Below are 23320 nucleotides of genomic sequence, written 5' to 3'. Positions count from 1 at the left end.
ACCCTGTCTCAAAAAAATAATAATAAAAAGGACTAGGGGCTGGGGTCAAAGCTCAGTGGTAGAGCACTTGCCTAGCATGTGCAAGGAGCTGGGCTCAATTCTCAGCACTGCATATAAATACAATAAAGGTCATTGGCAACTAAAAATGTAAAAAAAAGGATTAGGGGTGAAGTTCCTAAATTGCCCCTAGATTAAATCCCCAGTAACCAAAACAAACAGACACACCCCACCTATGTGGAATTGTTATGAAGTCATAAATAACTGAAAGATTCTATCACTCAGAACATTAGAATTCAGAACTTGAGATTCCTAGAGCCTGGAAGTTGTGGCTGATGACAACCTCCTGAAGGTAAGGGCCGCAAATCATGCTGAAGTAACAATTTCCTGAGCCACCTTACTTCATCCTGCCTTCCCTAAGTTCCTTTCTTGCATGCCTTAAATGCTATGAGATACCCCAGTATCTTTCCAGTCAATACCATTTCTGACCTCAGCTAAAAATATCAACATCTAGAACAGTATACTTTCAATAAAGAAATCTTGAGACATATGCACTTAGTAGCTGTTATAACTGCATGAATAACTTTGTGCAGAACTGGGTTCTTTTCCACGAAAACCTGTCCACCGGGCTTTCTCTTCATGAAAGGTAGTTGCAACAGAAAATTAATATATCTGGAACCCAAAACAGCAATCCCCACCCCCACTTTTTTGTACTGGGGATTGAACTGAAGGTTGCTTTATCACGTTATTTTGAACAGTGTCTTGCTGAGTTGCTCAGGGTCTTGCCACTAATTTTCAGAAGTTGTTCTTGAACATGCAATACTCTTGCCTCAGCCTCCTGAGTAGCTAAGATGTAGGCACATGCTGCATCCAACTGAATGTTTTGAGATGATGTATCTTTTGGGGCTGGGGATATAGCTCAGTGGGTAGAATGCTTGCCTAGTACGCACAGGCCCTGGGTTCAATCTCCAGCACCACCAAATAAATAAATAAATAAATAAAAGATGTATCTTTTGAATAATGTCAACCGAAAGAAGTTGGAATACAGGAAAGGTAAAACCAAAGAACAAAATTTTGTCTCCAGAGAAAAAAGTTGACCTACAGACTTTTTTCCTTCCTTTGGTGCTGGAAATTGAGCCCAAGGCCTCATGGATACTAGGCAAGTACTCTACCACTGAACTATTCCCCTAACCTCAGACCTGCAGACTTTTAACTTGTTTTGTCAAGTAGAAATGAGAGTATCCTATCAACTTGACATTAGTCATTAACATTCTTTCAGTAGACTTGACTCTGGTTCTACTCTTATCAAGCAGGTTTCCAATTGTGTTTTAGTTTCTTAAAGAAGAAAATTGGTGACAAATGAGTAAAATTGAAATCTGATCTAAAAATTAGTGTTTTGTGCCAAATATGCCTTTAATCCCAGTGACTCAAGAGGCTGAGGCAGGAGTTTCACAAGTTCAAAAACAGACTGGGAAACTTAGGGAGATACATCCCCCAAAATAAAAAGGGCTAGGGATATTGCTCAGTGGTTGAGCACCTCTGGGTTCAATTTCTAGTGCTAGAGAAAGAAATATATCCATGTTCTATGACTTTGTTTAATGTGAACCAATTCCCAAGTCTCAGCAATTCTCCATGCACCAAATCAACTTTCTGGACTTAGAAGTCCAAACTTTGAAATGTGAGTTTATTCATTCCTTTATTTATCAAACAAATAAATATTTTAGTGCCTATACTGTAAAAAATACTATTCTGGATTCTGTTGATCTTAAATTCAAGGTATTGAACCACACACAATTAAAAATGGGTTATGGGAGTTGAAAAAAATGGATTATGGAAAAAATATACGGACTAAGTGTATGCAGGATGGATAAAGATTTTAATGCAGAAATTGATAATTCATTCATAGAATTGTTCTGATTTATCAAATGAGGAAGCAGGGAAACAAGTATCTAGAACCATGTAATAAGGACTTCATTTAGTCCTTAAGACTAATCTGTTATTCATTTTAGTCTCTAGGGGAACCCTAAAATCACAGTAAGTTATTTTAAACATCTTAGTGGAATTGTTATGAAATACAGTCATCCCTTTGTACCAGTAGAGGATTGGTCCATGACACACACTCCATGGATACCAAAATCCCTTATATAAAATGGCATAGTATTATTTGCTTATAACCTACACATATTCTCCTGTATATTTTAAATCATCTCTAGATTATTTATAATACCTAATAATAGAAATACTATGTAAGTAGTTATGTGTTGTTTAAGAAATAACGATAAGAAAATGTCTGATGCAGAACTAACTTATTTTAATGTTTTTAATGCCAAGTTGGTTGAATCCACAAATGCAAAACCTACAGATATAGAAAGCCAATGTATCCCAATTTTATAGATTAGTAGAGTAGATCTAGTAAATGATTGTTGAAAAAAAGTTAACATTGAAACTTCTGGCCTCACCAGGCATGTTGGTACACTCCAGTAATCCCAGCAACTCAAAAGCCTGAGGCAGGAGGATCACAAGTTCAAGGCCAGACTCAGTAATTTAGTGAGACCCTGTCTCAAAAAAAAAAAAAAAAAAATGATGCTCAGGATGTGCCTCAGTGGTTAAGCACCCCTAGGTTCAATTCCCACTACCCTCCCCTGCAAAAAAACCTGTCCTCACACTAGGGATGTAGCTCAGTAGTATAGTACTTGCCTAGCATGTGCAAGACCCTGGGTTTGATCCTAAGTACCAACTGCAAAAAAAAGAAAACTTGTGTATTTGTGTATATGTATGTGTGTGTGTACACACACACACACACACACACACAATGTATCAATATGTATTCATTATTCATATATGTATATGAATTTTATTATGTGTGACAGTGTTATTTGTTTGCTGGACACATGACACACATTTGGGAGGCCAAGGCAGAAGCTTAAACCTAGGAGTTTGGGGCCAGCTTGAGCAACATAGCCAGACCCTGTCTGTGTGTGTGTGTGGGGGGGGTAAAACTTGCAAAATTAATGAATCATTACATTTTTTTAAATTATGTGACTTGATACAAAAATAGCTAGTTGAACCATTTTTTCCATTTTAAACCCAAACAAAAAACTTAACCCAAGAATCTTTTATTTAATTATTTATTTATTTGGTGGTGCTAGGGATTGAACCCATGGTCTTGTGCATGGGAGGCAAGCACTCTACCAACTGAGCTATATCCCCAGCCCCAACCAAGAATCTTGACATAAAGTTAAAACATCTGGCTGGGCATGGTAGTATACACCTGTAATCCCAGTGACTTGGGAAGCTGAGGTAGAAGGATTGCAAGTTCGAGGCCAGCCTTAGCATTTAGGCATTAAACAATTTAGTGAGACCCTGTCTCAAAAAAATTTTAAAAAGCTGGGGGTGTGTCTCAGTACTTGACACCCCTGGGTTCAATCCTGAGTACCAAAAAACAAAACACAAAAGTGATAGCATCTGTCTTCTATACAACTTTCATACACCTTTCCATACTTTATTTTATAGAATGTCATAAAATCCAGGAGTACCTTTCCATTCTTATCTGGCCAGTGGAAAAAAAAAAACAAACATGCCTTTCTTCAAGGAGACTCCAAAATCCAGTAACTAAACTCTCAGTACTTAAAAGAAACCATGTTCTCCCCCAGAATCTTACCAATCTGTCTACTGTGACTCTAGCACTCAATGAATTAACCATTTGTTGTCTTGGAGAAAGGAAACACTTTTATGTGGAGAGTTACAGAACCACCCAACCCTGCTATTCCTTCTATAACCACCAAAGTGATTTTTTTTTAATACCAGGGTTTGAACTCGGGGGTATTCGACCACTGAGCCACATCCCCAGCCTTATTTGTATTGTATGCTCTCACTAAGTTGCTTAGTGCCTCGCTTTTGCTGAGTCTGGCTTTGAATTTTTCATCCTCTTGCCTCAGCCTCCCAAGCCACTGGGATGCATGTGTTCACCACCGTGCCCAGCTCCAAAGTGATCTTTTTAAGACAATATGATTTTTTTGCTTGAACCTCTCTGCCCAACCAAGCCTAGTCTTTAGTCCTTCAATATCCTAAGAATCTCATCTCAAATAATTGTTATTAAATAAACTCTCAAACCATTCTTTTTTAAAAATATTTTTATAGGTGGACACAATATCTGTATTTTATATTTATGTGGTGCTGGGGTTGAACCCAGTGCCTCACGCATGCTAAGTGAGCCCCCTCTACCTCTGAGCCACAACCCCAGCCCCTCAAACCATTCTTCATGACCCTTTTCCCAGCAATAATGTCAATCTCTACTTCTAGATTATAAACTTGAGTTCAGTTTTGCTTTCTTCTGCCGTTCAGAGCCTTGCTTAGTAGTGCCCAACCACGTTTTGTTTGGGTACTGGGGATTGGACCCAGGGGTGCTTTGCCACTGAGCTACATCCCCAGTCCTTTTTAGATTTTTTTAGACAGGGTCTCACTAAGTTGCTTAGGGCCTCCCTTGCTAAATTGCTAAGGCTAACCTCAAACTTGCGATCTTCCTGCCTCAGCCTCCCAAGGTGCTGGGATTACAGGTGTGCACCACTGCACCTAGCTAGTAGTGCCTAACACATATTAAGGTCATTTTGGGGGTTCTCTGTGTGTGTGGTGCCAGTGTCCTGCCGGCACCCCAACCCAGGTAGTTACCTGCCCCACTCCCCACTACTGGAGTTTGAACCCATGGCTTTGTGCACGCTAGGCAAGAGCTGTACCATTAAGCTACATACCCAGCACTCACAGCTTTTCTTATGGGAGGTGGGTACTGCAAATTGAACTCAGGGTGCTTTACCAATGGTAGATCCCTAGTTCTTTATTTTTGGGGACAGAGTCTCACTACATTGTTGAGGCTAGCCTTGAACTTGCAATCCTCCTGCCTCAGCATCCCAAGTTGTTGAGACTACAGGGGTACACCACCACACCCTGCTCTAGGGAGTATTTTCAAAATCATTTCTCATTAGGAATAGCTATTTTCAAGAAATAAGTTTCACTACTGAAGTAGTTCAATTTAGCAAATCCTTTATGTAAGCTTGCTACCCCAACTACTTACTAGACTTACTTTTTATTTTTTTGGCAGCAGCGGGGTAGGGTACTGGAGATTTAACCCAAAGGTGCTTTACTACTGAGCTACATCTCCAGCCCCTTTTAAAAACTTTTGAAATACAAGGGGTCTAAATTGCTTAGGGCCTTCTAAATTGCTGAGGCTGGCCTAGAGCTTGCAGTCCTCCTACCCCAGCCTCCTATCACTGGGATTAGACATGCGCCACTGTGCCTGGCCTTACTAGACTTCTTAAGTCATCATTACTTTTCAGTTACTCATCCACTTTTTTCTCAGCAACCAACATATTTTCATTGAACATGTTTGCCATGGAAGCCTTCATTATCACTTGGCATTTTCATTTGCTTAAATGCACTGCTCACATCTTTCTTAACTTCTGTGGTGTTGTAACAATGCCCTTAACCCACTGTACTCTCTGCCTCTACAGACAGGCATCTCCCAAAACCTATGTGCATAGCTGTCATTTCACTTACACAATAAACATCTCCATACTGGTAAGTTATTGTGTTGCTTTAGTTTTATAAGATACTGATGTTTCATTTCATCTTTTATAAATTCTGAATGGTTGGTCTTTTTAAAAAATTGTTTTAATTAGTTGTACATGACCGTAGAATGAATGGTAGGTCTTGGTGCACCCATTTTACAGATGAACTAGTAAATGGATTTTTTTAGATGTGAATTCAAGTCATTTGACTCTGAGCAATCATTTATCTTTGAAGGGCTGGTGACTTCCAAGACTATCTGTGCACCACATTCCTTCAGAGAACAAGGAAGTTATCACAAGTCTCATCACAGAGATTGGGATCGGAGCAGAGTGCTACTTTATAGTGATATTGGCTCATTAGTCTATACATCAAGTATGAATTCCTCATCTTAGCGCACTATAATTTGATTCTCTGCCATCTTATCTCTCTCTAAAACCAACTCATCTCTATTCAGCTTCGCTTCAAGTGTTTATTTCAGTAGTAGTTCTAGAAACTAAGACTGGTCACTCTTCTAAAACCATTACTTTGAATAATGGTAATTACAAGATCTGAATTTTAGTCTCCTATGTGATTGTGGGAACATATTTTTCTAGACCCATTTCTTTTATGTGTGTATTTAGAAGGTAGAACTTTGTTTAAAAACTGGATTGTTCTCTTAGGCCTAATTTGTACCATTCTATATTCCTTTTGTAACAATGTTGGTGGGGGAAAGGGGCCTGCTGGGGTTTAAACACCTCTAGCAACCTTTTTTGGCTATATTGAGGAAGCTTTGTATTCACACACAATATATATTGAGGAAGCTTTGTATTCACATACAAGCATGATCACACAACAATGCAACGTATGAGAATATGCTGTTATATTGATAGTCTCAGGAATTGCAAGGTCTTTGGTCACAGCCCTCTCTGAGCCTGTTTCCTTATTGCTTTTTCCTGATCCACAACCCCTTGTGGTTCTTATAGGTTTGTCCTGAAGATCAATATTAAAAGGGAAAGTAAGGTTAAAAAACAAAAAACTGTACTTGGGAACAAAAAAGCACTATGCCAGTATAAGTTGTTAGAAATGATATTGTTTCTGATAGCTGATAAAAATCATCAAAGAAAAGTGCTTCCATAAAAGTTTTATTTATCCCCACAACAACCCTGTGAGGTAGGGTGATCAGGGCATTTGAAGATGAGAAAACTAAGTCTACATTACTTTTTCACGGCTATACTGCATAGTAAATAAGTAGAAATTGAGATTTTTAAATGTCCATAACTTTATACTGATTTATGTGGAAATAGGTAGAGAGAATATTAACTCCCCCCTACCTTAATGCCAAAAGGACACTGCCTTGAAAAATCCCATTCAAAAGATGAAAGTAGTATTCCATTGCTTATTTCTACAAAGATTTATAAAATAAAAAAATAGTGAAATATTTTACAGTTTATATATATGTATATATATATTTATATATTTATATAATGGTCTCATTCAGGGACATGTCCTTCAGCTGTGTATATGATCAACTATTCCAAGTCCTAGAAATGCAAACTCTTAAAAAATATGAAAGACAAAAATGGTAATGAGCAATAGCCTCAAACTTCTTTATTATTCCTCCATGTATCTTGAATAAGTTCTGTGAAATTTGGTCCTATTTTCTAAAAAAGGAAAAATTTAAAAAAAAAATTTGTAACTACCACAGAGATTTCTGATAAACTTTTATTTTGTTGCCTACTCTCAAGCCACTGCCACATCATTTAGAACAGGGATTTCCCAAACCAGGAAGAGCTTTAAAAAGACCAAACTCTCCAAAGTATATTGTTACATTGTGTGCATGTATGAATATGTAAAAATAGATTGCATCATTACATACACCTCTATGGGGGGGGAAAACCATCTGGCCCCATAATGAGAGTTTTCTAGGGACAGGCTTTGGGAATCTTACTAGAAAAGCTCCTCTAAAATTTTTGTGAGTGTGTCAGGGGGTAGGACAGCACAGGATATTGACCCCAAGGAGTACTTTACATTGAGCTATATCCCCAGCCTTTTTAAATGTTTTAGAAATTTGAGAGAGGGTCTCACTATGCTGTCTCAAATGGACTTTCTATCCTCCTACCTCACCTTCCAGAGTTGGAGGGATTACAGGTGTGTGCCACCGGACCCAGCTCCTTAGGGTAATCCTAATGATGTGAGGTCTGGGAATCACCAAAGTATCTTAAAGTAATAGTATCTGAAATAAATAGTATATAAACTTATTTTGCTCTCTTAACCTCTTTTGAAAAAGGTCTCAAATAATTTTAGCTCCAGAACTTTTGCCTCTAGGCAATTAATTTCAATTCAAGATACAGAGAAACATTTTATAAAAATGTATCCTTGTCAGTGATATTTAGATTCCAATAATAATTTAAGTAGCATTTAAATATGACATACTGAGTTTTGTGGTTCTTACTCTGAAATTTTTAAGTGTGTATTATAGAAATTCCTAGCAGGCTTTCAACTCACAGGAAGACATGAAAAGTGATGACATAATCAAGTATATCACAGCACTGAAACCATATACTATATTCAAATATAACTCATGAGAGGAATAAGAAAGTGAATGAATGACAACCTAAGGCCTTTTGGCCCATACATTTTTGTTCCCAGTCCACTCTTCCCCTATAAGGGGAAATAAAATAAACATTCTTTCCTAGTTGCTTGGCATAGTTATTCGGTGGGTAAATATTAGCTAAGTTAATTTAGACAAGATTAAAAGATAACAAATAAATACCTAAGAAGACAAAGAGAAGTCAGATCAGAAAACCTTAACTAGCTAATGAAGTAGTACATAACACCATAATATTAGTACAAGTAAATGAAGGCTTCATTGTCCTTTACATTTCATGTTTTTATGACTGACACAGATGTGAAAGAGATCTGGTCCTTATGAAGAATTTTGTGCTCGCTGGAAAGATCTGTAGGCATAATGAAATGTTTTCTTCCTTGATGAGATGAAGTCTTCTGTTTTTCAGGCAATTGACAACAAAATAATGAGAAGCGAACATCTTTAGAAGGTCGAATGAAAGTAATATCTAGTTGCAAAAGTCATTGGCCAAAGATAACTTCAAAAAAAAATTGTTAACCCTATTTTTTTAAAAAAAGAAAGCCAGAGAAATATATATATAAATATATATATATATATTTATATATATATATTTATATATATATATAATTTACACATAAACCATATATATATATATATATATATATATATATATATATATATATATATATAAATATATATAAACAATGTACACATCCATTTCACCAACAGTTACAAGCAAATAGCTGTTTATAGAAGTTATACAATGCTTCTTCCAACAAATCCCAAATCAATTTTGGGAAGCAGGTAAAGCCACTGGGTAAATAAATATTCCGACTAGCTAATATAAAACAATTTATGATTACGAACTGTCATCAGTTCTTTTAGGATCCAAGAAGAAATATTGTGATAAATCTGATTAGGGATACATATATTACATGGAATTTTAAAAACAACTAATTAAAACAGCCTAACAATGACAACAAATATTTAAAAGAATGTCTTAAAAGTCAGATATTTATCACTGAAAATAGCACAATTTTCTTATGTACTTCAGAGTTGTAATGTGTGCATAGGTCACTTTTGCTGTGTGTCATCATGGACCCATCTCTCTCCTGCATTCACTACAATTAGATTTTAAGATTTTGTTTCCCGTGTGAGCTGATGGGCTGGCACATCTCAATTAAAAAAATACACACCTCCCATTAACTAAATGGAAGTGTTAAATATCCATTAACAGATAAAAAAGGTAATGGGGAGATTTTAAATTTTGTACTAACAACTTTAAAATTACCCAAATAAAGTGATGAAGAAATAATATATTAATTTGGTCTAAAGAAATGTTCTCTGGCCATATAAAATTGCCCTTATTTAGCTTTACAGAAGCTTGTTATGCTTGATTTGTTTATCAGCTGATATAAAAGAATACTCCTAGCATGGGATTGAAAAGGACTTTACCATTAATAAAAGATAATTTAAAAGTTGCTTTTTATTATTAAAGTGCACAGAGGCACAGTGGTATAGGTGCTTACATTTCCCTTTCAGTTATGGGAAGGCCCTTTGGGACTGTATTTAATCAGAACAGCTTTCAGCAAATACGATGTAGGCTGAAAGTTCAGATCTTATTTATGTTTTGGGTTTTGCTGTTTGAGCATAAAAAAGAAGGGAGCAGGGAGAAATGTAACTAGGTTCACAATTTTGCGCAAGAGCATATGTAAAGGTAACGTATGTACATTTTATTTCAAGAAAGACATAAGACAAACAGCATAAAGATGCCCAGATGCCCTAAAGATAAATACATTTCAAAGATTCTCATTAAAACGAATCTGTAGTATTTTTTCCTACAAGCAAAATACCTTTCTTTAAATTAAAAAAAAAAATCTGAATTGCAAATGCTTTTGCTTTTTTTTTTTTTTTGCAGAAAATCTGCCATGATTATTTTTTTTAATGAATAAGGATTTTCCACAAAACAGGCTTGCTCTACATGCTAGATTTTAAACAGTTCAGTGACACAATATGCTAACTACATACACAACAGATAATATAGTAAGAAAACACTCAACCTGATGAAAAGTTAAAATCTTCATTAATACACTGAAAACTGACATAACTCATGCCTTTTAAAATCAAAAATACAAAAATTAAATGTTTTCCTAAAAAGATTTCCTTATTTTAAGGATTCATTTGAAAATGAAGCTGCATGTAATTTGTACAATAAGTTGTACAAGTAAACAGGTAATATACATAAAAAATTAACTGACATACTCCTCAATTATCAGTTGTCCACCTTTAATTTCCAATACTGTACTTTCTTAACAAGCATACAAAATATCAAACTTCTCTTTAGAAAAAGTGCCGTTCTTTGACATCCTTTACACAAAAACAGTCTAAGCCTGTGGTATGTTAATGCAGTTGAGAGGCAAAGCATACTAACTTTTACAAATTCTACCTTCCATAAAAAGCCTCCCGAACAGGAGATTACACACCACTATAAAAATATCAACCTCTTGTGGTAGCTGCATTAGAGAACCAAGGCTTGAAGACTATTTTCATATAGCATAGAAAACCACTATGAGAGCCTATTAACTGCATTGGTGGCTTGGGAGTGTACTGTGCCACAGGATTATGCATAGCTACTGTTAGGTACCAAGACTGTTACACAGAGTTTTAAACTGATTGTAACTGAGAGCATAACAGAGGTACTACCAGCCCATGCAAAGTAACTAAAAATACTGAGTCACTGTGCTGCATACTTCATTCCTGGAGAAAACCAAAGGCAGCAGTAACTAAATCAAGCCCAACAGGTGACTAAACTTTTCTCCTCAAAGATTGGTGAGCACAGTGAAGTCTGAGGTATACCTTTATCCATTAAATCTGTGTGCCGTTGCAAGATATTACCATTTGGGAATACACGCCATCACAATGGTTTAAATCTTTTGAATATTAGTCATCATATATATTCTTATCTACCCAGTCTCTTGATTTTTAAAAAGATTTCACCTACAGTAGAATATTACAGAAACAAAATATAAATGCATGTCTTTTTAAATGAAACTTACATGGACTAAAAGTAGAGAATATTTTTAAACAAATATACAATATGCAGGCAGACAAAGCAGGAAAACGGCCATTCAAATGTATAATAAAAAAACTAAAAACTGACTATTTCCAGAAAACTATGAAGCGCCTCAACTAAAAGGAATGCATAATGAAATTCTAATCTAATACAGGTCAAAAATGTAAAAAGGTTATAAACCTTAACAGGAAAAAATAAAACAACTTTTACTGGCCATTCCTGTTGAAATGAGAATCATAAAGTAACAGAAAAGTGGCTACAAACCCACTTAGAGCACCAAACAGAGAGAAAATAAAAGTCCATTTTCATCTCTGTTATTATCATAAAATCCTGTGTAACTACAGGTCAAACTGCTGGTGGCAGAAACAGAATTCTTTATAAACTGCAGATGTCCTGTACATAAAAAAATTTCACTGGAGTTGCACTAGTTCTAAAGACTCTTCTGTTTTAGCCTACCTACTGTATGTATTCAATCTGAGATAGATAGTCTCTTTCTGTAACCCTTGATTATTATTGGGCACCAAAGATAAGAAAAGCAAGACGGGGTACAAAAATGCAAAATTTCAACAGTAATGGCAATGTTTTTGTTTCAGTCCAAAAGGGTCCTGCATTCTCTCCCCCTTCAGTGATTTGACAAGTCTTTGTACTTAATCTGGGGGCAGCAAATCATGCAAGCGAAATCTGTCTCTGATGTGAGGTCGGACATCTTCATTCTGTGTGGAAAAAAAAGAGACCTTTTTTAAAAAGCTACATAATTTCAAAGATATGATCCTTATAACATTAAAACAGCTTTACTCTGCAGAGGAAATGTACTATTTAATTTCATGATTTACATTATTTTGCTCGCCAAATACAGTCAGCCTTCTATAGCCACTGGTTCCACAGCTGTACACTCAACCATCCTTGGATCAAAAACATTCAGGAAAAAACTGCATGTGTACCGAACATATATAGAGTTTTCCCCTGTCTTAATTACTAAATAATACAGTATAACAAATATTTATTTACATTGTATTAGGTCTTATAAGTAATCCAGAGATAATTTAAAGTTTATTGGATGTGTATACGTTATATGGCAATACTACTTCATATTATATAAGGGACTTAAGCAGATTTTGATATCAACAGGAGATCCTAGAACCAATTCTGGATGGACTTCAAAGGATTATTGTACAGAAATATAACACAGATACAGTTAACTTGTAAGATAGATGAGAGGATTAAGCCATTAAATCTTACTTTCCTCTTAAAATTGACTGGTGCAATACTTGGGAGGATGAGGCAGGAGATCAAAAGTTAGAGGCCAGCTGGGCAACTCAGTAAGACCCTGTGGCAGTAGTCCAGTGGCAGAATTCCCCTGGGTTCAGTCCCCACTACTGGGGGGAAAATGCTCATAGAGACCAATGGTGGGCAGTGAAGTCTGGGGTTCAGAACTCCAGGTGAGATTCTACATCACTGCATTCTAACTCCAGTCCTATAATTCTTTGCCAAAACCTATTGAGGAGGGAGAGCCCTCTCCTTGTCCTTGGTCTCCTCAGTGGTCTGGGACTTTCCATTTGTTTCTGTGATGTATCTCTTCTCTCTTCCCTTCCATTAAAGATCTTCCCCTAATCCTTTGGGCCAATTTACTGGTCACTGATTAATTTCCCTTGAATACCAATTTTGTATAGAGGGACTTTCTTTAACCCCCACCTGCTGAGATCTCACACATCTGCCATGCAGCTGTGAACCTTGACTGTTACAGGTGATGACAGAACTTAAAAGACTCCTTCCTCTCTTCCCTAAATCACAACTAGCCTCTGGGATCTGCCCACATGTGTTCACCTAGTGACTCTCAAGCCACTCTAGAGGTTTCCCTTCTGTCCTCACTTGTTCAGTGAGAGTCTAGCTCATCCAACTCCGGGAAATAGAGTAGTTTTTAGGGAAGTTTCCATGTCTATACCTGCTACTCTTAACATGAACAGATGTGAGGATAAATTAAAACCATATTTTTGGCTCCCTGGAGCTATTCCTGATCTATAGGATTTACCTGCATCTCTGAAGTCCTAATTCACAGACCAAAGCCTAGTCCACTCATTTTGCCATCAAGGCCCCCGATAGCATTCTTGGTATCTGTTTTTGTATACTTTATTAGAAAGGAGTGTAAAAGAGCCACATAGACACTTTGCCTCTTCAGTATACAAATGTAAGTTGTAATATAGAATATGGCGTATGTTTTTGTTTTGTTTTTTCCTTTGGAGGGGAGTTCTATGGGGAATTAAACTCAGAGCCTTGTGCATGCTAGATAATACAGAGTATCTTTTATTTGATTATAAGACTAAGCCTAACTGATTTCTGCTGTAGATTTTTAAAAACTATTTCTTTAGACGTTGATGGACCTTATTTTATTCATTTATTTATATGTGGTGCTGTGAATCACACTCAGTGCCTCACACATGCTAGGCAAGCGTTCTACCACCAAGCCACAACCCCAGCCCCTCTGCTGTACATTTTTAAAAAGTTTATTAAAAACGTTAAAAAATCCTCAATCTTTTTGAAACTTTCCCCTAATCTCTCAGCAGTTAACTTTTAAAAACCAGTACACACAAAGCAAGAGATTTCCACATAGTTGACCAAAAAAAAACAATAAATTATACTTACCAGTTCTACAAGCTTCTCCAGAAATGGAATCAATTTTAGGAGTTCATTGTCATTTTTATCCATAAACCAGCTTTCTATAGGGATTCCATTAGAAAGCTAAAATGATAAATAAGTAAGTAAATCCTTAAGAGTAACGGTATGGACATACTTACATTTTGCCTAGTATGGAAAAGTTTGTTTGTTTTTTTTTTTTAAAGAAGAAACAATAGATTCAAGGAAACATGATTTAAAAGTTCCTTTGAAAAGAAATGCTACCAGAGTTTTGTCAACTCAATAGTACAAGAGATAGAAGGAATAAACTAAAACCTGAAGTTTTTCAGCATCATTTTTCTTCTCAGTGAATATAAAGCTAACAAGTTTAAGTTTCATTAAATCAAGTTTTGCAAAGACCATTAACATAACTAAAAACATTCCTTTATGCACTTACACAATAGTTACCACTAGTACAGTGGTAGGCATTATGAATAAAGAGATATTGCCAATCTAAAAAGAGAACATTGTCAGACAGAGACAGACACTGTGTGTGTGTGTATATACATAAACACATAATATGTTTTTTTTAACAAGGGACTATGTCATGCCTCAGCCTCCTGAGTAGCTGTGACTATAGGCACACGCCATCATGCCTAGCTACCATTTTTCTATTCTCAACATAAGTTCTATCTACTAGAGCTACATCTTCAGTTCATTTTGTTGCGATGACATTTTGCTGTTGCTCGGGCTGGTTTCAAACTACTGGGTTCAAGAAATCCCCCACCTGATGAGATAGGACTACAGGTAAGCACCACTACACGTGGCTAAAATTCTTAAGAACTTATTTTTCTGTGGTATTTGAGATTGAACCCAGGGGTGCTTTACCACTGAGATACACCCCAGCACCACCATCACTCCCAGCCTTTTTTTTTTTTAATTTTGAGACAGGTCCAGATTGGTCTGGAACCTGCAATCAACCTGCCTGAGCCTCTCAAGCTGCTGGGACTCCAGATATGTACCACAAAGCCCAGCTTAAAGTCACATTTTAAAATATAAGCAAATAAAAAGGTAGGGACTTGGACTGGGTATGTAACTCAGTGGTTTATGCTGAAATTGTGCAAATCCCCCACCAAATGAACACACTTCAATGCCATATAATTTTGCCCCCCTTTTCTTACTATGGGCATTGTGAGACAGAAGTTAAGGGACAATCTTGTTCTAGCTACCCCTGACTCTGATTCGGCACTGATTTATTGCAAATCGAACCTCAGATATCATACCACACGGACATATCCATAGTATAAAATATATCTTGCAAGGATGATTCATGTTTACTTGTTTGTTCTAAGAAACATTAAGGAAGGATACAATTATGTTGACAAAATAGTCTTAATAGTTCAGAACGTTATAGCAAGTAGTCTACAACAACAAGGTCATTAGGCCTATTATAATTCTCAACATGCTTACAATTATTGGTTTAATTACTGGTAAGTGTTATTAAATGATGTACTATCTTATAGCTCCTCCTTATTCAGATTCAGATTTACTACTCAAATTCATTATTTTTGGCATTTCTAATTACAAAAGATGACACATAAAACCGGAAAATTCCACCAGTGAAAATTGTTTTTCCCCACATCATATTCTTTTTGGCAGTAATTTTTCTTCATTGTATTTTTTCCAATCTGAGTTTGTTTAGCAATCCTCTTCCTACCTGATATGCAAAGGCTTGTGGTGAGTTGTCAATTATTATAGTTTTTGAAAGATCCCTTCCAAGGATATTTAAGTCCTTTATATAGTTTCCTTGTACACAAACACAATGTTCACGGAAAAGTCGGTGCCTAGACACAAAAATAAAAGAAAATTAAAAAAACAAAAAACAAAAATCCCTTTTAAAAAGTACTTCACATACTGAAACATGTACACATACATATACCATAGGCTTTACAGAATAAGCCTTATTATTTTCTCTCACTAAGGAAATTCGAATATAATACTGGGCCTAAGCTTTGGGCTACAGTTTTATAAAAAAAAAAAAAAAAAAAAACTTAGCAATTATTGAAACCTTACAACCCAATATTGCCATTCCTTAAAGAACTTGGGGTTATCCAAAAACATTAAATTATAAAGGGGAATTAAAAATTCTAAATTGTTTTTGTAATTTATTTACCCAGGAAAGCTCAGTTCAGATGCAGCATCTGGTTGTCAGCGAGGTCTTGCTTTTTAACCAATTTTCCAGATGGTTGACTGAGGCACAAGGAGGTCAAGTGACTTCCCAAAGTCACATAAGTCAGTGGTTAGCCCCGCATTGGAACCCAGGATCCTCCTGGCTCCCAGTCCTTTGCTCTAACCAGTAGACCACACAGCCTCCCTATCCCTGTACATGCCAGAATAGAAAATATAAGAAGGAATGTTTTTGTGTTGGCATCTTAAAAAAATGATTGTTTTTTTTTTTAGTTTTCGAGAAAACGTGCTGCTGAGGCCAAAACATTCCATCATTTCAACTTTTCCTAAACACCCCTATTTCTTTTAGAGTGAGTGTGTGTGTGTGTGTGTGTGTGTGTGTGTGTGTGTGTGTGGCTATTTAATAAGGGACTGAATTAAATGGTAAAATTCAGATTTACGTATTATAAACTGATGTTTCACTGATTTTTGGCTCTTTAATGCCACATTATTTTAAAAAGCTAGTAAAGCTTTTATAATAATACTTAAATACTACTTATACAATCTCCATTAACCTTCAAAATATTAATCTCTTACATTACTAATAATTGATAATACTGACTTTTTCACCTTGAAACACTCCATCACTGTATACCTTAATAATTGACACTTTGTCTTTCCTTGTTTCTTAACTCCTATAAACAATTTCTCAGGAAATAGGGACTACTCATACCTGTATTGCTTTTTTTATTTCAACGATTTTATTTGAAAATGTTTCTAAAATACATTGAATGCGTCTTTGCCTCTTCAGCAGAGGTTTCTTTTTATTGTTTGACTACTGGGGGTGAATGCTATGAACAGTCTATTTACTACCCTGCAGAGCTGTAATAGAGAAGTGTTTTCCAATATGAATGTGGAGATGGCCACTTGCCCCAATACAAAATGACCCTAAGCTACTACAATGTTTGTTTATTTGTTGTACTTGAGTCTTTTCTGTTTCCCTGCATCCTGCATCGTAATATGACCATCAGTTGAGACTTGCTGATTTTAATGGGTTTGCCCTTTGTTTCTGATATACTATAAGTGGGGAAGCCATACTCCTAAGCTAAAAAAATTTTGTATAAAGCAAGAATGTACAGGTTCAAAATGAAGATCAGAGGGACTATATAAATAAAGCTCATAAACTGAAAATATGTGGGTACTGAGAAATCACTTTGTTGCTTATAGGCTTTTTTTTTTTTTTTTTTTTTTTAGTATGGCCATTTTTAAAAATTCTGATTTGTTATACTTGATGGCAGAATGAAATTTATTTTATATTACATACATAAAGCACAATTTTTCAAGATACTGATTTTATACAAAGTATTTTCATATTATTCATGTCTTATACATGTACTTATGGTAATAATGTCTAATTCATTCCATCATCACTCCTACCTGCCTCTTTTCCTCTCCCTCCCCTCATACCTGTATTTTTAATTATGCAATTTCGGGGGGGGGGGGAGTATTTTCTACCCACAAAATCTGTCACAGCTCAACAAAAATAAACTTATATACACATACCCCATTTTAATTACTCAAATCATCATCTGCTCTAAAAGGTTTAAAGACAATTCTACTTTGGAAAAATGACAGCAAATATTTTACTTCTATAGACATTCAGATAATGGAAATTGGAGAGGCAGGCACAGCCTGTAATCCCAAGTCACTGTGTTGATGTCTCTTTTGCCAACAGTGCCAAATGCACTAATACAAAAGACAAATGAACATGACACTATGGTTACTTTAATTACACTTATAAACTCTCCAGGAATCTGAGGACCAAGAGTAGGAATTTCCAGTTTAAGAAAAATCTACTTGTGCCACTCATTTAATAGCAGATCTTCCATGTCAACAAATCTGCATTTGAATTAATGGGATTCAGAGATTACAGGAATTTTCAGTCTACCCCACTGTCTCTAAAGGTGAATTCCCCATAGCATTCTATTCAAATCTACTATTCAAAATGTTCTTCTGGTCAAATTTTTTCAAAATTACAACTAGAGGAAACAAATTTATACTCCCCAATATGTTGATTTTTTTAAAGCTAATTTTTAAAAAGGATGTTAATTTATAACAATGTAATAGCATAATGAAAACTCCAAAGGTTTATGTTGCTTATCATTGTTTCATAGAACATTATACACGCTGAACAGAAATCTTTAGAATGAATGAAGTCATCAAAACAAAATCATTTTTATACATTTATTAAAATCAGGTAAAATGAGCATAAATTACAATATACTTTTGTGAATAGAAAATACTATTTCTCAAGTGTATGTCTCCAGCTGATCCTTTAGATTAAAAAACAATAGTTTTATATAGAAGGAAAAACCCTGAAATGAGGACATTAGAAAAAACCTTTCTGTATAGTTGTAACCACTCAATAATAAAGGAATCATTAACAGCAGAAAATTAAGTTTAGGTTTTTTCATGAAGACAATATGGGACAAAGTGCTCAAGAAAATTAATACTTAGCTATTAAAGCTTTTATGAGCCTTCTGTGTCATCTCCACTCTTGGTAAAAAATTCAAAAGACTTACTCCTATATCTTTTTAATTTTTTTATTAGAGACGGACATAATACCTTTATTTTATTTGCTTATTTTTATGTGGTGCCAGGGATCGAACCCAGTGCCTCACACATGCTAGGCAAACACTCTACTACTGAGCTATCACCCCAGCCCCTAACTCCTATATCTTAAAGGATGCAACAAGATTGTTGCAGTCTTAACTGAAGTCTCACTTCAGATGACAGAAATAATTAAACTGATTTTCAAAATGTTTTAAAAATCACCCAATGTACCCCTGGCCTAACCAGGAATGCATGCCATCTTCTGGTTCAGGCACATGAACCAGAAGTTTAGTTACCTGAGTAACTAAATCAAAATTTTGTTTGCATGTGCTCTGCCACTGAGTCACATCCCCAGCCCTGACTAAACCAACTTTCATTTCCAATTAAATTTATGTATCATTTTCATTCCATGGAAGATAAATTTGCTCTTGAAAAAACACAAGAGTTCAATTTGATCATTTCTGTTAACATCAACTCGTTTATGCCATTAAAAAAGGAATACAACATGCATTCTCTCAGAAAAATAAGGTCAAACATCATGCTCACAGTGGAAAATTCAACACAACCCCCCATTCCCCCATCCCAAAAGAAATGAGGATATAGATGTCACATTGAATAAATACATTTGGTCTTCGTATCCTTTAGAAAGAACGTCTGTCTGGAGTTATGGTTAGGAACTCTAAGAATTTTGGGGCTTAAGAAAATTCATTTATTTTTGCCATTCAACATAGTAAATCTCTATATAGCCAACTGAAAATGGCTATTAAAATTAAATAGAATCATCATAATTTCATAGATCAGTGTGACAGACATTTCCACTATTTCTTAATTAAATTTACCTGACCAGTTGCTTTTTAGGGTCTAGTATGTTCAGTAACTTGTCTGCATACACCTTCTTAGAAGCAGTAAAAAGAATGATCTACAAATTCAGGGGAAAAGAAGGAATCATTATACATGATCTAAATATGGGTACTATATTGAATAAAATGAAAATACGTATGTAATTAGGCTCAGCACATTTACCTCATACATCTGAGACATTCGTTCCAGGAATTCCCTGAAGAATGGTCTTAATCTCACATAAACCTAAAGAAATGCAAAGATAAGTTTTCAGCAAATAAAAAAAAAATAAAACCACTTATTTTTAATATCTGTTGTGGTCTAACTTTTGATATGATTAAAAGTTTCATATTTTGGAGTAGAAATATTTACTAAGTACCACTCAAACCAAATATATTTCACATATAAGAAACCACTTAATCTTTTAGTGGAATAATCATCATCACTGGTGATCACTTCATTTTTGATAGTTATATAAAAGCATACAATGTAAAAGTTCTTCATCAGAATATAATTTTAACAGACATTTAAACTAAAAGTAGAGAGCTCCCCTCTGGGAATTTGATCCACCAATCAGCTCCATCTTCCAGCCAGGTAGCATCCATCCAATTATTAGGCAAGTTGTATGTCCATATCTAGCTGACCTGTCTCAATGACCTTCCTCAATAATTATTCAGAATTTCTTCTCAACAATTATCACCTGTTAAAATCTATTTAAAATTTTTATTAAGGCAAACAATATTCAAGAAGGAATATCTGGACTGGTGGGCTTAAATAACCATTTTTTTGGAAATCAGAATTGCTCTTCTACATTTAATGATTTAGATATAGCATATAAATTAGTGCCACTGGGCTATTTCAGATTAAAACACCATTTCTCAGGCTGGGGTTGTAGCTCAGTGGTAGAGCGCTTGCCTAGCACACGTGAGTACTGGGTTCAACCCTCAGTGCCACATAAAAATAAATATATATTGTGTCCATCTACAACTTACACATACACACATACCAGTTCTCAAAACCTACTACTCAATATCAGGAAACACTATAGTAACCAAATAGCTACCTTATGTGTATTTTCTTACTTTCTTTTTTTGGTACTGGGATTGAACTCCCAGGGTTGTTTAACCACTGAACCGTAATCCTAGCCACTTTTTTGCTGAGGCTGGCTTTAAACTCATGATCCTCCTACCTTAATCTCCTGAGCTGCTGGGATTACACGTATGTGCCACCACGCCCAGCTATTTTATTATTCTGTGTCTGGCTTCTTACTTACATTTACTGTTGCTCTTGTAACATACTTAATACTCAAAAAGCAGAGAAATATAAAACCATGAACCACCTAACACTACTTACAAAAGATTGTGATTTCTCTAAATTGTATTCATTTTTTGATGTTTATAAAAAGAAAAATTTTGTACTCTACTGAAAGGTAACATTAACTACATATACCATAATGAATATTTATTGAACCAGATTCCGTGCATTCTGATTTTTTTTTTTTCTCCCTTAAAAAGGCCTATGGTGCCCAGCAGCCCAGGAGGCAGAGACAGGAGGATCAAGAAGAGGTCAAAGCCAGCCTCAGCAATATAGAGGTGCTAAGCAACTCAGTGAGACCCCGTTTCTAAATAAAATACAAACTAGGGCTGGGGATGTGATTCAATGATCCAGTACCCCTGAGTTCAATCCCCAGTATCCCCCACTTTTGGGGCCTTCGGTGGCTACAAATCAAATTTAGGCTTAGTGGAGTTTAGTTCAGGCATCTACACAAAAAATGTTCCCAAGACAACAAAAATCCCAGTTCTGGGAAATGTTTTATGGCAAAGCAGGGGTAAAAGGGGAATCATGCAAAGGACTTCTCAGAGGTAGGGATGTCCTTTCTACATTCTTTTTTTCACTACCCAGTCTACCAATTTTTGTACCAGGGAATGAACCTAGAGATGCTTAAACCAGTGAGTCATATCCCTAACCCTTTTTATTTTTTAATTATGGAAACAAGGTCTTGTGAAGTTGCTTAGAGCCTTCCTAAATATCTGAGGGTAGCCCCAAACTTGTGATTCTCCTATCTCAGCCTCCTGAGTCTCTGGGATTACCAGCACAAAACAATGCTAAATATATAGTAGGCATGTGACAAAAATCAAGTGAAATGCAACTCTTTAAAGTTAGGCAATATAGACAAATAGAAGCAATCCTACACGACTATACAACTGTTTGTATAACTGTTTGTTATTCTATAATAATATCACTCTGTTCTAATCTCTAAAATGATATACTTATTTTTAATCCCACTATTTAGGCATTTCATCTAAATTTCAAGACTAATCAAAACCAAAGTGAGCCATACACACCCCATCCCCAAGCAGATAAAAATAACCAAATTCTCAATATCCAATCACTTATTTGTGATAAGGCATTAAAAAAACAAACAAAAAAAGTTAACTATAGTTGCACCTCTTCCTCTTTCTTTTTTGGTACCAGGGATTGAACCCAGAGGCCCTTAGCCACTGAGCCACATCCCCAAGCCTTTTTATTTTGAGGGTCTCACCAAGTTGCTTAAGGGCCTCACTGAGTTGCCGAAACTGGCTTTGAACCTGCAATCTTCCTGCCTCCCTAGTTGCCAGGATTATAGGTGTGCACCACTGTGCCCAGCTATACTTGCTCTTCTAAATAATATTAATATTTCAAAATTATCTGGTATATTTTGAATATCCAGGTTTGGAGCCTGGATTGAAAACCAAACATAATCTTATTTGTTTGTTAAGGCAAAAAATTACATTTCACTGGCAAACTTTTTTTCTAACATCCTCATTATCACTTGCTCAATATAGTCAAGTAAGAAAAACAGGGTTCTGACATTTGAGATTTGTTTCCTCTGTACACAACACACTTCCATTGCAGAGGAATACTCCCCCAACTCCCTCCAAACCAAAACAAAACCAAATTAAGTGATATTCCACAACTTCCAACAACTTCCCAATTAGGTCAACGATTCATCCTTCATTATGCATTCTATTATTTTCATTATTTTTTTAAAAAAATTTTTTAGTTGTCAATGAACCTTTATTTTATTTATTGATACGTGGTGCTAAGAATCGAACCCGGTGCCTCACACATGCTAGGCAAGCGCTCTGCCACTGAGCCACAACCCCAACCTGTCATTATTATATTTATATATATAATGAAAATAAAATTTTTTTTTAGAATTTTTTTTAAACCCCTTCTGTGGTTCTGGGGAGAGAACCCAGGGACTAATGCCCCGTATGCATACAGGGCATGAATCCCCAACACACAACTTAAAATTTGACAGTGCTTGCTGGCAGCACACATCTCTAATCCCAGAAACTCAGGAGGCCGAGGCAGGAAGACAGCAAGTTCAAGACCAGCCTTGGCAACTTAGAGAGACCCTGTGTCCTAGGAGGATGGAAGGGAGGTTAAGGATATAACCCAGAAGTACAGCACTCCAGTATTAGAAAATAAATTTGAGTTTGCTTTGAAAATGTGTTTATTTACTGAGAATGAAAGGTAGCACTACACACAGAGGAATATATTGCTAGAGAGTTTCTTTAACATGAAAAGAGGAAGAAAAACTTGACTAAAGTTCCTATCAGAATAGATTCACCATTTGAACAGAAAAGTGCTTCAGGATAGACTGAGTAGCGAAAAAAAGAATGTAGAAAGGTCAAAATAACGAGTAGGTCTGAAGTTAGGACCATGTGATACAAAGGTAAGATCTCAGAAGTAGAAATAGGCCAGCAGGGCCTAAGTCTTTTGTATATTAAAGATAAATGTGACCAGAAATACATACAAGAAGCGCTATGTATTATCCTGCAGATACAGAGTATGTATAAAATCAAGAGCTTAATTTGTGTTGTTATTTTTTTTGGGGGGGGGGGCGA

General features: G+C 35.8%; 1 protein-coding gene and 1 long non-coding RNA gene across 4 annotated transcripts in view; one reads left to right on the top strand and one right to left on the bottom strand.

Moving 5' to 3' along the window:
- Positions 1-23320, top strand: part of LOC139704721 (uncharacterized) — a 43533-nt gene that overhangs the window by 4346 nt on the left and 15867 nt on the right. The window lies entirely within an intron of this gene.
- Ctdspl2 (CTD small phosphatase like 2) overlaps positions 8855-23320 on the bottom strand; it is a 77068-nt gene continuing 62602 nt past the window's right edge. For all 3 annotated transcript variants that reach the window (XM_071608210.1, XM_071608209.1, XM_027925910.2), the window contains 5 exons: positions 19611-19673; positions 19427-19506; positions 15526-15652; positions 13839-13934; positions 8855-11911 (listed from right to left, as the gene is read on the bottom strand). In XM_071608210.1, coding sequence (XP_071464311.1) covers positions 11846-11911; positions 13839-13934; positions 15526-15652; positions 19427-19506; positions 19611-19673 — 432 coding nt within the window. In that variant the 3' untranslated portion in view covers positions 8855-11845. The remainder of the gene's footprint in view (positions 11912-13838; positions 13935-15525; positions 15653-19426; positions 19507-19610; positions 19674-23320) is intronic.

The sequence above is a fragment of the Marmota flaviventris genome, chromosome 2 (assembly GCF_047511675.1).
Source record: "Marmota flaviventris isolate mMarFla1 chromosome 2, mMarFla1.hap1, whole genome shotgun sequence".
NCBI lineage: Eukaryota > Metazoa > Chordata > Mammalia > Rodentia > Sciuridae > Marmota > Marmota flaviventris.
This window is presented reverse-complemented; position numbering and strand designations above follow the sequence as displayed.